Source organism: Orbilia oligospora, assembly GCF_000225545.1.
Source record: "Orbilia oligospora ATCC 24927 unplaced genomic scaffold scaffold00079, whole genome shotgun sequence".
In the NCBI taxonomy this organism is placed as follows: domain Eukaryota; kingdom Fungi; phylum Ascomycota; class Orbiliomycetes; order Orbiliales; family Orbiliaceae; genus Orbilia; species Orbilia oligospora.
This window is the reverse complement of record NW_011645636.1, coordinates 301,481-315,615: the sequence shown is the minus strand read 5'-3', so window position 1 is coordinate 315,615 and position 14,135 is coordinate 301,481. Positions and strand designations below refer to the sequence as shown.

General features: G+C 43.9%; 6 protein-coding genes across 6 annotated transcripts; 2 read left to right on the top strand and 4 right to left on the bottom strand.

Annotated features, from left to right (window-relative positions):
* Positions 1-167: 167 nt before the first annotated feature.
* AOL_s00079g109 (uncharacterized protein) lies at positions 168-697 on the bottom strand (the record flags this gene model as incomplete). Its single annotated transcript, XM_011123984.1, has 3 exons — positions 168-230; positions 306-546; positions 639-697. 3 exons carry the CDS (start codon positions 695-697, stop codon positions 168-170), a joined length of 363 nt encoding a protein of 120 aa, XP_011122286.1.
* Positions 698-1,041: 344 nt separating this feature from the next.
* On the top strand, positions 1,042-1,579 carry AOL_s00079g108 (uncharacterized protein; the record flags this gene model as incomplete). The annotated part of the gene is made up of 4 exons (XM_011123983.1): positions 1,042-1,090; positions 1,227-1,256; positions 1,364-1,414; positions 1,515-1,579. The coding sequence occupies 4 exons, from the start codon at positions 1,042-1,044 to the stop codon at positions 1,577-1,579; spliced, it is 195 nt and encodes a 64-aa protein (XP_011122285.1).
* A 342-nt stretch (positions 1,580-1,921) lies between these two features.
* On the bottom strand, positions 1,922-3,119 carry AOL_s00079g107 (uncharacterized protein; the record flags this gene model as incomplete). The annotated part of the gene is made up of 3 exons (XM_011123982.1): positions 1,922-2,692; positions 2,774-2,959; positions 3,054-3,119. 3 exons carry the CDS (start codon positions 3,117-3,119, stop codon positions 1,922-1,924), a joined length of 1,023 nt encoding a protein of 340 aa, XP_011122284.1.
* A 400-nt stretch (positions 3,120-3,519) lies between these two features.
* On the bottom strand, positions 3,520-4,533 carry AOL_s00079g106 (uncharacterized protein; the record flags this gene model as incomplete). Its single annotated transcript, XM_011123981.1, has 1 exon — positions 3,520-4,533. One exon carries the CDS (start codon positions 4,531-4,533, stop codon positions 3,520-3,522), a length of 1,014 nt encoding a protein of 337 aa, XP_011122283.1.
* A 994-nt stretch (positions 4,534-5,527) lies between these two features.
* Positions 5,528-5,937, top strand: AOL_s00079g105 (uncharacterized protein; the record flags this gene model as incomplete). The annotated part of the gene is made up of 3 exons (XM_011123980.1): positions 5,528-5,549; positions 5,609-5,776; positions 5,876-5,937. The coding sequence occupies 3 exons, from the start codon at positions 5,528-5,530 to the stop codon at positions 5,935-5,937; spliced, it is 252 nt and encodes an 83-aa protein (XP_011122282.1).
* A 2,040-nt stretch (positions 5,938-7,977) lies between these two features.
* On the bottom strand, positions 7,978-10,208 carry AOL_s00079g104 (uncharacterized protein; the record flags this gene model as incomplete). Its single annotated transcript, XM_011123979.1, has 2 exons — positions 7,978-9,558; positions 9,669-10,208. 2 exons carry the CDS (start codon positions 10,206-10,208, stop codon positions 7,978-7,980), a joined length of 2,121 nt encoding a protein of 706 aa, XP_011122281.1.
* Between the last annotated feature and the right edge of the window lie 3,927 nt (positions 10,209-14,135).

Here is a 14,135-nt window from a genome sequence, read left to right as displayed (position 1 = left end):
TTGTTTGGTTGAATAGGCGGGTATATTTTGATAGTTAGTATGTAGTATGTATGTACGAGCGTAGCGTATCGTACCGCCTTCGAATCATGTATATACAATGCAGCATCTCTCTGCAAAAACATCAAGATCCTAACTCCAGGCCCTGAAAGCAATACTCCCAAAAAGCACTACCAACTAGCCTTCTTCACACCAGGCAGGTCTCCTGCCAAAGCCGCCAATCTGAACGGGAACTAGAAAAAAAAAAAATATGTCAGTAATCTTACCAATCGACAGGACGTAACAGTGTTTTGCGGGGGATAACCAACCCTTCCCATCTTGAACTCCCTAAACACGGACCTCCCTCTTCCTCCAACGGTACATCTGTTCTTAATCTTAGTCGGCTGGCTGCTAACCGGTAGCTGTGTAAGTTGTAACTGTGCCTCGGTCTTTTGTCTGGCATTGAATTGATTGCTGGCAATAATGAAGCGGAGGGCTCGACGTTCGACTTCGAATTTGGCAAACTGTTCACGCTTGTAGGCGTCCCGGAAGATACGCGATTGAATGAAACTATAATAATATCATAAGTTGGTATATATAAATAAATAAATTCAATTCGATATCCATTGCATTGGGGAATCGAAGTCGAAGTTCAGACATACCAAGCAAGCTTATGTGTCGGCTTTCCAGCGGACAAGAAGTGTCCCTTAAGAGGCGACATGATGGGAAAAAAACGACAAGGATCAATCTACCGTCGGTCGACGATGTCTGTAGATTGTAATGAATGTAACTGTAAAAACGAACGAACTTGTCTCAATACCCAATTCCGAAACTCGAAAGCGAGTTTTTGGCGTTGAAAGGTTCGGATTTTTGACAGCCTCACGTGATCCGCTCCTCAGAGCCGGAAGATTTGACCTCATCCCAACACCCGAGAAGAAGAACAATAACGACCGCTTCCAAACCAGTCTTTAAACTTCAAAAAAGTACCATATCCCCCACTCTTCAACCGCCCCACCTCTTTTTCAAACATCCCCGGTTTCAAATCACCTTTCGACATCTATCACAATGCCAGGTCCATTCGCTGTTTTCCGACGAAAGTGGCCCGCGCCAGTTTGTAAGAATATCCCTCTCCCGGCTAGTGGACACCGATATATATATACACCAGTTCTTTCGCTGCGTGTATCCCCTACCAGCGGCGGTGGGAACAAACACCAATTGATACCTGATTACTAACATTATTTCTTATATAGGGGAACCAATGGCTCCATTCATCATCGCCGGTAAGCAATCCTCGAACGAATCGATACACAGCCCTTTGAACGAGCGATATCGGGCTATGGAATACCCCATTGGAATAAAAGACAAAGCTCTAACAATTGATATATAGGCGGCATCGTATACTGGGGAGTTTGGCAAGGACAGAACGCTCTAGCGAACAGTATGTTATATTCCATATATACCTCGTATCTTATGTTCTTGCGATATAGCTGGGGGAAATAGATAGCTAACTAACTTGTCTGTACCTACCTACTATCTAGCCGACGAATTCCGCAACGATCCACGAAACCCAAACGCTAAGCCATCTAAGCCAGCATCGCACTAAAATGGTGTTCCCGGCTTCCTTTAAAGTCTGTTCTTCTCGGACATTGTGTATATTCTTTGATGTTTCTGGGATAAAAGAATCTTTGGTATAGATAAGGAATAGGAAGAGACGGAAAGGCGGAAGAATGGGGAGGGGTTTAATCTGTCTATTGCAATTGACAGTTGTTAGTTGCTTTTGACCGGAAGCCCGAATTGTACATTTAAAACTTTCTGGTATTCGAACGAGAAAAATTATAAAACAAAAGAGGATGAAGGAAATCGTTGATTGCTTCAGAAGCTTGATATACGCCGCTATGATAATAGCCTCAAGACCGGAGCCCAAGTGACAAGCAAGGACTCATCATTATTCGGTACACCCACTACGCATCACAATCTCCAAACTCGTCCTCCCCATCGCCAAATTATGTTCCAAAGCCCCCAACTTCGCCACTACACTCATCAAACTTGGATCTTGGCTCTCAACCCTAATCCTCTCCTTCACTCTCACCTCCGTCCCCTTATACATACACGTTTCTTCCTCCCCACCGGCACCAGTAGCCCCAGCACCGCTATTCCCATACCCTTTCCTCCCCTTAAAGGCCCCCGCAATCTTCTCTCTAAAATTAAAATTCGACAAATGTTGATCAATATTCATACTCAACGCCGTAAGTCCCGTATAAGCCGCGGGACTCGTATTCTCCAACAACCTCAATTCCGTAACAATAGCCGCATCTTGAATCGTAATATCCAAAGCTAAGTTCTCTGGTAACTGGGGGTCGAATATACTACTATCGACGGTATGGTACGGGAATAAATTGGGCTTTTGCGTAGATTTTAAGATCTGTCGGGCAGATTGGATATCCGAAAGAAGGGAGTCGAGTTGGGAAGAGAGGAGTTTGGAGTCTATCATTGCTGTGGAGGTTTTGGATTCTAAACCGAGGGATTTGTGTATTTCGACAGAGGAAGAAGAAGGGAGGGTTGTTAACGCCGAGTGAACGAAGTTACGACAGTCGGTAAGTTGTGGGAGGTGGAAACTGGGGTTACTTGTAGAATCCGAAGGCGGAGAGGCAAGTTGGAGACGATAATAACCCAGGCCTTTGGTATTTGGAAGACCGTGCATTTTCACTTGCATATCCTGCGATGATATGATATAAACCGTTTAGAATAAAATTCGTCTCTTATGTAGTAGGTTGAAATTAAGAGGATATGGACGTACACCCTTAACAATTGCGCTTCCAACTCTGGTTACGAATCCCTTAAGTCCTTCGCTACGACTCGTGGATAGCACAAGCGTGCTCCCCGGCTGCGAGGGCGCAAGCAGCGATAGACATTCTTCCAGCCCGGATCTAAGTGATAGTAGACTCTCTTGTATTTCCGTTATCAACCATGCGAGTTCTCGAAGCTACGTAATATAAATCATTCATTAGCTACTAGCTTTCATAGAGAAATGTTCAATAGATGGATGGATGGACAGAACGGATGGGGATATGGCGTACCGTGGCATCCTGAACCTCACGCTCGAGTACCTCCGGCGATACTTTGGGGTAAACTTCGATTCGCATCTTTCAACGGTTCGAAGAGGACGATGTCATTGCATGGTGTGGGTATCGATATCGATCGAACCATGCGACTGATGAGACAGGGTTTCGTCGTCATGGGTCGAACAGAACAGGACAATCGACAGGGGTTATGGAGTGTCCGGGTTTACAACGGCTTCAACACATATTCCGGCTTCACTTATCTACACCCTCATGACGGGTACAGTTAATCGATCAAGCTCTATCATGATATTAGGGTTAATAAGAAATACTCTCGAAGAATTAAAAATCAAGGGAAGGATATATTTGAACTTAAATACATGCAATTCATTTCATGAATATAGCAAACGTAAGTCATACGTTTAGTAAGGATATATGTGTGTTGTGTCTCCTCCAGCCAACAATCTTAAGCTTAGGCTTAAGCTTAAGCTTCTTGTAGATATTCCAATATAAACCTCGTAATACGCGGTGGCCAACCATCCATGCGCCCCGAATACTTATCCAATTCCCGTTCCATCACCAAAAGTGGCACGCCATCAGGACGAACTAACTCAGGGTCATCCCCAACCCTCTCCCAGAAAGGCTTGGTTATCGTCTGCCAATCAAACGCCAGATCTTTGAACCCCTCGTCATCTTCTAGCGGCCTGGTATGAGGCTTGTACCTTTCACTAGAAGCATCTCGCGGCCGAGCTTCCCTGAGAATACTACACCTGATTGACATCTGAGGCTCATCGACAGAGAACTCGACACTCCCCAATGACGAAAGTCGTGGAAGAGTAGAATCTCTCCCCAGTCCGATCCAATACTCTACAGAAGTCTGTAATTCCTTCCTCGTCATAGTCTTCCACCCTGGACCAGACTGTCTGAGTAAGAACACACGCTTCAATTTCTCCATCCGAACGATATCTCTATAAGCAACATCGCCTTTGATGCTAAACTCCGCCTGAAACAGAGGCCAAGCTCTAAGTTCCTCGAGATTCGGGAACCGGCAGGCTATTATAGCGATATCGTGATCATCCATTTTGCGAAGATTAACGCTAAGGAATGTCACATTGTGGAAGATGGGCCTCCTGACATCAGGATCCTTTTTGGCATCAAAGTCGGTCATAGTGGCCAGAGAAAGCTCCAACCTCTTCAAAGTAGTCGCCGATGCATTAACAAGTATCTCACCAAAACTGGGACTACCGACCCTTGCGTACGCGGAGTTTCCGAAGTGTATGTTATCCGCGATGTATGTTATTTCTTCGATACAGAACGACTCTTGAACGAACCTTGGTAGTTCGGTGACTATGATGCCGTGTTCGAGGCTCTTCTTCTCGCTATCGGTCAGAGTGTTAAGATAATGACGATGTTCTGTAACGATAGCGGTGTTTTCATGATAATCTTGGGAATCGATGATGATTTTTCTGAGAATACTGCAACCAGGACGGTTTGACATCGATTTAAAGACGATACAAAGTAACTGAAGTGAAAGAAATCGAGGGAGAGATAATTTCAACTCGATAGTTCGTAGATTGGTGAACTCTTCAAGACGGTTGAGGTAAACCCTGCACTCTTGTACAAGATCCCAAAAGCCCCATTTTTCTCTGGAAGAAAACCGCTTGTTTGAAGTTTCAAGCTTTGCATATCTACTCTCATTGGTATCGTAAAAAGTAGTAATGAATTCTATCAGCCTTCTGACTCTTATAAAATTTACTTGTACTCGACGAGACAACTTGTACTGGGTATGAGGTAAGTAATTAAGTAAGTAAGTAAATATATAATTACCGAACAAGCCGTCGGACTATCACCAATGACCCGTTGCCGCTCAAAGCTCGAGCCGAGTCTGGGTTCAATCGGATACCCCTGAACAAGAGGGGTAGAATCTGGAACCGACACGCCTTTGAGCATCGGGAGAAAGCTTTTATATCATCAAAAGAGAGATTATCCTTCGAAAATACCGAATCGAATAACTCTCGCGGAAGGGAAGGAAAGCTCGCCATAATAGCTACAGTACCCATGGATTTGGGTATTTGCTACGTTCGCGTTCTGGTTAATAGAAAAAACTAGGGCTGAGAGAGGGAAAGAAATTTTTTTCATTTCAATCGAGATAGGATAACCGTTATATACCGTTACCTTCTCCTCACATAATATACGGCGGGGTCTACACCCTCATCTATGCACATGCATGGACTGGAATGTAATTAATGCAATGAGGCTGCGGGCGGCTGCTGGGTCCGTCACTCGTGGCACTTTACAACATCCTCAACACCGCGTTGGACGCTGTCATTGGATATCCATATATCTGCTATAATTCTAGGGATACCTTCGATTCGATATCATCGATACTTTATATATATCACATCTCCATCCACGCTACTATACTCTCAAAGCTTCCTCCATCTTACCATCCAATTACGTTACCATACCCTCTGATAATAAACAAAACCAAGATGGCATCGCGGTGGTTTGAATGTATGTCCTGACATGCCTCGTCTCCAGATACTCAATCTTTAACTAACACACGTACCCAGCAATCATCGGCGGCATCATAGGAAGCATAGTGGGCAGTTCCGCCGTCGCATACTACATCTTCCACATTCAAAAACAAAACGACATAACCATGGATCGTGTTAACTACAATATCAAAAGACTGGATAACGCCTTAACCAAATTTAATTCCTCGGCGGGGGACCTCATGGGTAAGTCAAACCACATAATCCCCTTTCTACAGATTTCATCTAAAACTGAGAGGGAATATGATCATAATATTAATAGTTTTTGTGTATACGTCGAACTAGGTGCTATGGATGGATTGGCGTTTACTCCGGAAGCAGAAGATCGAGAAGAAAGGTTCTATTAAGTAGTTACTTAAGTACTTATTTAAGGGTCTTTCACTGGAAGGTAGTTTTTCTTCATCAAGGATTGCATTTTATATCGAAGTTTACTATTACCTCTACCCGGCCGGGGTTTATAATAGAGAACCCCCCCTCCCCCCATGCATCAACTACTTAATGGATACAGAACCCATTCAACATCCATATAGCTTAGCACGGGTACTAATTATAACACTCATGTACCCTATCCAAACATGATTCAGTCCATAATACAAATAATACCCCGAACGAGGTATTTCCAACAATACAATATACAATCCGCGATATTTTGATACCGCATGTTCCCACGTGGGAGAGCACCCCGACGTCGATCAGCTAATTACCTACATCATCATCATCATCAACATGATAATGAGTAGATATAATATTAATAAGCGTACCATCATTTGCATATGCATATGTACATGCTCTGCATAGACTATACATTTTCTAACTTAAACTTACGAATTGTTTGTTTCACCTTCGGAAGAAGCCATTCAAGCCTTCAACCTCAACAATCTAAAAAAACGAACGAACACCCACCCCCAACCTCTTTTTTTTTAAAAAAAAAATGAAACAAGAACAAGCACAAAGTACGTGGTTCCAATAAATCGATCTGCCTCTTCTTCTCTTTCCTCCCGAGTATGTGTACTATACATATATACCCTCCAAAAACTAACACCATTCTAAAAAAAAGTATCAGCAATAATCCTCGTAGCCTTCGGCTTCGCAACAGGGATTGCAGTCCTATACCTCAAATCCTTTCGTACTCCCCCCATAATGGGTAACCGTACAATGCGTCGACATCCTGGTGTTTTAGGGAAGAAATCTGTTCACTGGGGGAAGACGACGGTACACCTTGTAAGAAATCATTAATAAAATTATTTTTTTTAGAAAAAAAAAGTGGATGTGGCGCTGTCTTATCTTATTCATGATGTTATTTGGGGGTTGATATATAGACATGGGTACTATAGTACCATGGTATGGCTTTAGTCATGTATAGATACATTTCTTTCTAAATCCTCGGTGGAATTATAGTATTATCTTCCCGAGAAATTTTGTGGAACTAGAGCTATATAGGTATACACGTACGCGTTACCTAGACCTAAATATGGAATACCTAGACGAAGTCTTCATGGTATATAAATTCCAACTCTATCCTTCGACTTGATGATGAACATGCACAGCAAGATATCAATTTATATATATGTTCACATCAAAATAGATACTACATCGTCCACATGCCTCGTAGTTAACCCCCCAAGAAAGTAGGATTCAACATCACCAGTAGTAGCCACTTAAGTAAGTAGTTAAATATTGTAAATTAATATAGTAAGTTAAGTTATCGAATAATATCAACATAGTACGATGAAAGAATAATAATATCAGAAATTAATCAATTAAAGTAAGAAAAAGATATAAAAAAAAAGAGTTTGAAAAAGAGAAAGAACACTTTGTATGCACAGAGTATATACACAAGAAAGGTTAGTACTACTGCCTTAGAATAATAGTAATAATAATAAATAAAACCCAACAATCGCTTGATGTTCGACGCCATCAACATGAAGTATTAAGAACGTAATGATTTGCTTTAAAAAAAAAAAAAAGCTATAGATGTCTCAAAGGGAGAAGGAGGAGGAGGAATATCCAACGAAGAGTCGCACTGTACACAAGAATAACAAAAAAAAGGGTAGCAAAAAGGACAACATCCAACCAGCTTCATTGCTTGCCCGCTTCTTCTTCAATAGTAATAACGTCAAGTAATGAGGGTAAAGAAAAGAGAGTTATCCAAACTGTTCGTCTGCTCTTGCCAACATATGTATGTATAAAGGCTAGTTCTGAATCCGCCGTAAAAGTATAATAAAGCAAACAAAAACAAAAAGGAGGAAAAAGGAAAAAAAGAACCTGGCCTGAATGGGTCGATGGGGTATCATACAACTGTCTTTCTTGTCATGCTGTCGGGAAATAAAAAAAAAGGGACATGCAGACATTGTAACTGCGATATATAAAAGCAAGCAGTTTAATTACTAATTAAACGATCCGGGAATCGCTGGTATTTCACTCTTCATGATATCCCGGCTATCTGGAACGGCTTCGGCCTTCTCGTTCTCCTCAATGGTCATAACCTTGCTATTCAGCAATGTAGGAGACTGCGGAGGAGAAGGCAGGTGGCTATCTCGGCTTCTGATCGAAGGAGTGGTACGTTGACTTTCAGCCTTCTCTTTGAAGCTATCTGTCTGAGACATCGCATCCGAAGTCTTATTCGAGGCTTCAATATCCTCTTCGGTGGCCTGAACGCTCTTCTCGGTGCTCGTCGAGATCCCACGGTAAAGGCTTCCACGTGGGGGGAGTGCAGGGGGTAAAGCCGGTGGCAAGGACCTGCGTTGCGGCAGCGCAGATATGGTGACTTGGGAAAGCCTGTTCCTCAGATTGGACTTTGGAGGAAGACTGACAGGGGTGGCGACACTTATGACGACCGGCTCCTTCCTCCCGAAAACTTGCGGTGGCGGCGGAGGACTTCTTGGGCTGGTAACCTTCATAATGTCCTCTCGGATATTGTGGAATGAAGGGACAACACCTCCACCAACTCGAGACCAGAACATTTGTTCCCGAAGCTTAACACTCTCCTCCCACGCATTCTTCTCATCATCCTCTGTTTCACATTTGATGTAACCTTCCTTGGCTGTTCGCAAAAAGGCAAGGAATGCACAAACAGAGCGCAGCCTGTGGACGCAATAACCGCAAAGAGGATACTTCTGTGCAGCTTCCGTCTCATTGGTCCTGAATCTATGCGTTCGGGCGTGCTCCGGATCGTTCCGGTTTTCACCACACATCGAGCAGCTGAAGATTGGAAGCTTGGAGATCGGGGGCATAATTTCAATGACCAATGTACCTTCGACGACAGCTGTCAAGACGGTTCGGCGGGCGATCCACGAAATGCCTGGAGCGGCATCAAGTCTGAGAGTAGGCTCAATGTCTTCAATGAGAGCTCGCTTGAAAAAAGCAGTTTCCCTCAAAGGAGGCGCAGGTGGAAGAGTGGAATAAACTGGGGCGGAGGCGGCGGAGGCACCACTCGTTGTGCTCGAAACACTTTTCTTCTGGGAATGGCCTCCGAAGAAGGAGCTCGAGGATGGCAGCGGGGACATCTTTGACGCATTACCGAATCCCATGATGCTAAAGCCACTCGAAGGAGTAGGGGCTGGGGATTTGTTGACGGGCATTGGGGGAGCATAGTGTTTAGACATATGCAACACATTGCAGAAGTCGTGGAAGGAAGAGATGTCGGATCGGAGAACTGGCTGCAGGATGGAAGAGAAGTGAGTTGGGTGTGAGGGAGACACTTCGTCGGCCTCTGTTGGAATGTGCAAGGCTTCGAAGATGCGGTTGAGCGATTCCTTGCTGGCTTGGCCACTTAATGCTGGGGTGGTCGGCGAAGAAAGGGCTTCAAGTTCATCTCTCTCGGCGGTCATCTGCTGAAGAGCGTCCTTGAGTTCAGACAGCTGTTCTTGGTGGGTGTGAAGGAGAATTTCGGTGTCGGAGAGCTGTTGTTCGAGCTGGTCATTTCTTCTCATAACGGCCTCCCGTTCCCTCCTGGCGGCAATCACCATCTGGTTGAAAGAACTAATTAGCATCATCTTTGTAAAGGTATGTACAGAAAGGGAAAAAAAAAAAAAACAAAAAAAAAAAAGAGGAAAGGAAAGAGTGAGGAAGTAGTTACCTTGTTGGCCTCTTCGAACAACGAAGTGGTGAGATTTTCCAAATCCTGCTCAATATGTTTCTTCTCCTTTTCTGCCTTTCCTCGCTGCATGCTCTCTTCCATCAACTTATTCATCAACTGCCTCGTTTCCATCTCAACTTCCTTCTTCTCGACCAACACACCGGTGGCCATCATGTCCTGGTGCTCCTTCGCAATTGCTTCCAAATGCTTTATTCTCTGCTTCGACACATCCAACTCATGTCTTGTTTCTTCCAGACCTTCCTCTAACGAAGACTGATGATTGATAGCTTTGATCAACTTATCACTCAAGGCCTGGACCTCTCCGCTTAAGTTCTGCGGTACCGGTTCAGATGTGCTAGCTTCGCTAACTTCGCTAGTAACCGAAGGAGGTCCATGGAGATCGGATGTGCTATTGTTTGAGCTTGCCGCATGGGAGAGACTGAGGACCTTGCCATCTTTCCTAGAGATTGTCGAAAAGGAACCGATCTCAACCTGGGACGGCCGTCGCTTGACGGAGCTCGAAGGTAAAGCCGATGGCATTGTGTGAGATTTTCGCCCGGCGCCGAAGGAAGGCGGGGTATAGAGGTAGACTAAGTCCGAAATTTTGGCGGTTGGGTGGACGGTGCCGAGAGGTAGTGTTTCAGTGAAGAAAACCTGATAGTGGTTGCTAATGGACAGCGATAGTAGGTAAATTGAGTATGACTATGTACCTCGATGGAAGGAATAGCGAAATGGGAAGGAAGTATGAAGTATGGAAATATGTGTATGTTGGGAGAGGATGTAGGTAGGTAGGACGATAAGAGATTAGAGAGATTGGGGTAAAGAAAAAAAAGAATAATGGCGGTGGAGGCTGGGAGGGGGAGGAAGAATGTATGTATGGACGGATGGGTGGATGGAGGGATGAATGGGGTGGTAGTAGGTGGTGGGTGGTGGGTGATAGGACAGGATGGGATAGTTCAGAAGGAGAGACAGAGGAGGGGCAAGAATGGGCGATGTGAGAATCGGGAAGGAGGGATCCGAATATGTGTTGGCGTGTTGTGTTGGCGTGTTGGGGGGTTGGTGTTGGTTGTGTTGTGGTGTGTTGTGTTCGTTCGGTCCGTTTCTATGTCCGGAGTCCAGAGCAGGGCGACAGGGCTGTCAAGGCAGTTAAACCTGTGACTATGTGACCTGACCTGACCTGACCTGCCTAAGCGCCTTGGTCGTGATGATATGACGATGATGATGATGATATAAGGCCGGTGGGTAGCAAGGAATAGCGGACAATGTAAAGGATTGAAGATTCCAGAACAGAACGAGAGACTTAAAAACTGAGACTGAGACTGAGACTGACAAGTAAGAAAGAAAGAGAAAAAAAAAAGACAAGAAAGACTCCGAACTCAAATCCTTGAATTCAAGAATTCAATCAAAAAGCATGCGTAACTTCAGAACTGCCGTGCGAGCGAAAAGGATGAAAAAAAGAGAGAGAAAGGCAGGCTAAGAAAAATAAATAATAAAAAAGGATGTAACACTCTGACGGAAGAAAAAAAAAAAAAAAGCCGGGCAGCCACGAGGTGGGAATAGTAATATATACGACTAACGGACTCAAGAATGGCAGAGACGACCTGTCAGTGCACCCAGCCGTTCTTGCCTCGCCAGCCTAATCCTGGCCAATGGCGGCCGATGTCGATGGTGCTAGTTCGGGTCCTTGGAGTCTCAGCCTTCAAACTAAGGCTGCGGAGTAACCAGGAAGTACAACCACCACCACTCAGGGCCGAAAGATATGCACGATAGCTTAAGGACTATGCATGCATCACCGCCATCTGGTTTGCTGTATGTAATGTGTGTACCGTGTGTAGATAGACCGTATGTATGTGTATGGATGTGTATGGATGTGAATGTAGGTTTCGTCGAGTCGGGTCGTCAGTCGTGTTCAAATCGAGGCTAAAAGGGAAATCGAACGAATGAATTGAAGGAATTAAAAATTAAAAAAAAAAAAAAGAGAAGGTGAAGGTGAAGGGATGATGTACTATGTATGTATGTACGGGAGGTACGGAGTATGTAGGAACGAGGAAGGGGGTATCGAATGGTAAGCCAGTATTAAGGAGAGAAGCGAAGCCAGGTCGGATCTATCGGGAGCACAACCTCAACCCCGTACCGCACTCCACGCAATATTATGAGGTTTTCTTTCTTGTCTTAGTTCACGATAGTATACAATGCAGTCTCTCCACCATGTAAGTAAGTTAAGTAAAAATGTGTGTGTGTGTGCAACGATGGAACAGCCGGCGACGAGGGAAAAAACCTTTTTCCTTTCGCCTGTTTGACTGATTGATTGATTGATGCTTTGGGGGTTCAAAACTTGGGCCGCCCGTTCGTTGCCTCCTTTAGCTTCCCTGCTCCTCTTTGTCCCGCACTCCGTACGGCGGTGGCACTCCAGAGCTCAACAATGCAGACACCCACACCCACACCCACACCCACACCCTCGCTCTTGAGATCGATCTACTGTGTACTAGCTGGCTAGGTAACTTCGGAGAGACCTGTAGCTGGGGCGGTCTCTTTTTTTTCTTTCCTTTTTTTGTCTTTCCTGGGGTTAGTTTGCCTTTTGCCTGTTCAGTTGAAGGATGAACGATATATGACGAATGATATACCCTGATTCGATTCGATTTTGGGCTGTACCTACGTAGGTGCAGCTAACTTCTGCGAGGGGCCAAAACGAAGAGGGAAAAAAGATTCAAATCCTTTCCATAGGCAGTTGCGATTGAGGCAAGGGGGTTCTATTTACACGTTACAGAAATAAAAAAAATAAAAAATAGAAATAAGATAATGTGAAGAAAAAAAAGACAAGATGGTTTCTGTTATACCTTGCAATCATTGATCAATCAATCGAATCTTACCCAGCCATTGCTTCAAATCTTGCGCGAAAATATGGACCTGAACAAGTACCCGCAATTCATTCCTGTTCGAGTAATCATAATGTAAAGCCCCACGTACATAGTACTAGTACGTCCGACGGGTTCGGTGCAGGTCTGGAGTTCCTCAAACCAATCTTATTATAATTATAATTATAATTTCCAATAATATTGGCACAGAGAATGAACATCATGACGTTTTCACAAAATAATAATTTAAATTTTTTTTAAAAAAAAAATTTGAAAAATTAAAAATTACAAAAAAATCCTTCAGACGAAGGCGGAATCCGGAAATGTGGCTGGGCATGTCTTGACCTCGAACCGTCCGTGGGGGAAAGCAAACAAGATTACCTGGATAACAACTAATATATTTTTTTTCATCCGGCAGAACTCAATATCATAAGATACTTGAATACGTATACGTCGAGGATTAAATTATACAGACACGCTAATTATAAGTGTGAAAACGTATATATCATCCCGTAAGGATTGCAGAAAATAGGCATTTTATCTTATGATACAAAAAATATCTCGAGCTCACCATTCCATTCTGCATCCATCCATGGAACCCGTCGAACCTTGGCTCCCACTCGGCCCTCTTCCTCCGAAAATAGCTCTCTCCGGACCTCCAGCCTCGTCTGTAGAGCATAGCATTAAACTTCCATTTTGACCTTTTGTCATGACCTTAAGAAAGGCCAATTGGCTCAAGCTTCAAAGGTTAAACGTTTTATCTCGGTTATCCGAACCCTGACTCTGCATTTGCTCCTCTTCCATAATTGCAAACCTATCGTTATGAAATAAATGCTTAGTACTTATGTAAGTCTTTCATGTACGGTCCTTAACTATGTATGTCCCTCATCATGTGGGATGTATGTCCTTACTTACCATCAAAAAGTAAATGGTCGCATTGAAGTTGGCGATGCAAGCTGTATCACAGTGCATGCCCCCGGCCCACAGTTGATTGTTTTATCTGGATAAGTGCCGAGGCTCTGCCTACCAATCTCAGATATGCCCGCCCGGTATCGTTGGTATCCTTTCCCGCCCTCAACCGTAACGCTCCGGATCTAGATATCTCTCTCTCTATCTCAAGCTCTCTTTAGCAGACACTTACCTAACCGAATACTTTTTAAACTTTTCATTCATCTCTCATATCCATTTTCTCCATCTTCTTCCGCCAAATTCTATCTTAATTAAGGCTTGATGGCGGAAAACAAAAAAAAAAAAAAAAAAAAAAGGAACATGTCTTTCAAGCTTGTCTTAGACGGGAAAGTTAACCGTGCCACGTGAACTTAACTTAACTTAACTTACCTTTCTTGTACTCCATAACCTCGAGTTCCACCTCGAATTGTAATCTAGTTCCCAACCATATCAGTATCCCGTCTATCACACACATACACCTGTTCCTCAATTTTTAGTTACAAGAGCGTAGTACATACCTGAATAGCATTCTAACACAAAACAAGTCGCCGAGACTATTGGCATCTTTAATGCCGAGACTGGCTTCGCAGCTCTATAGAAACTTCCGGTAAAAAATACAACAAAAACAACACAACAATCTCCATTCAGCTATGGCTGATAATAC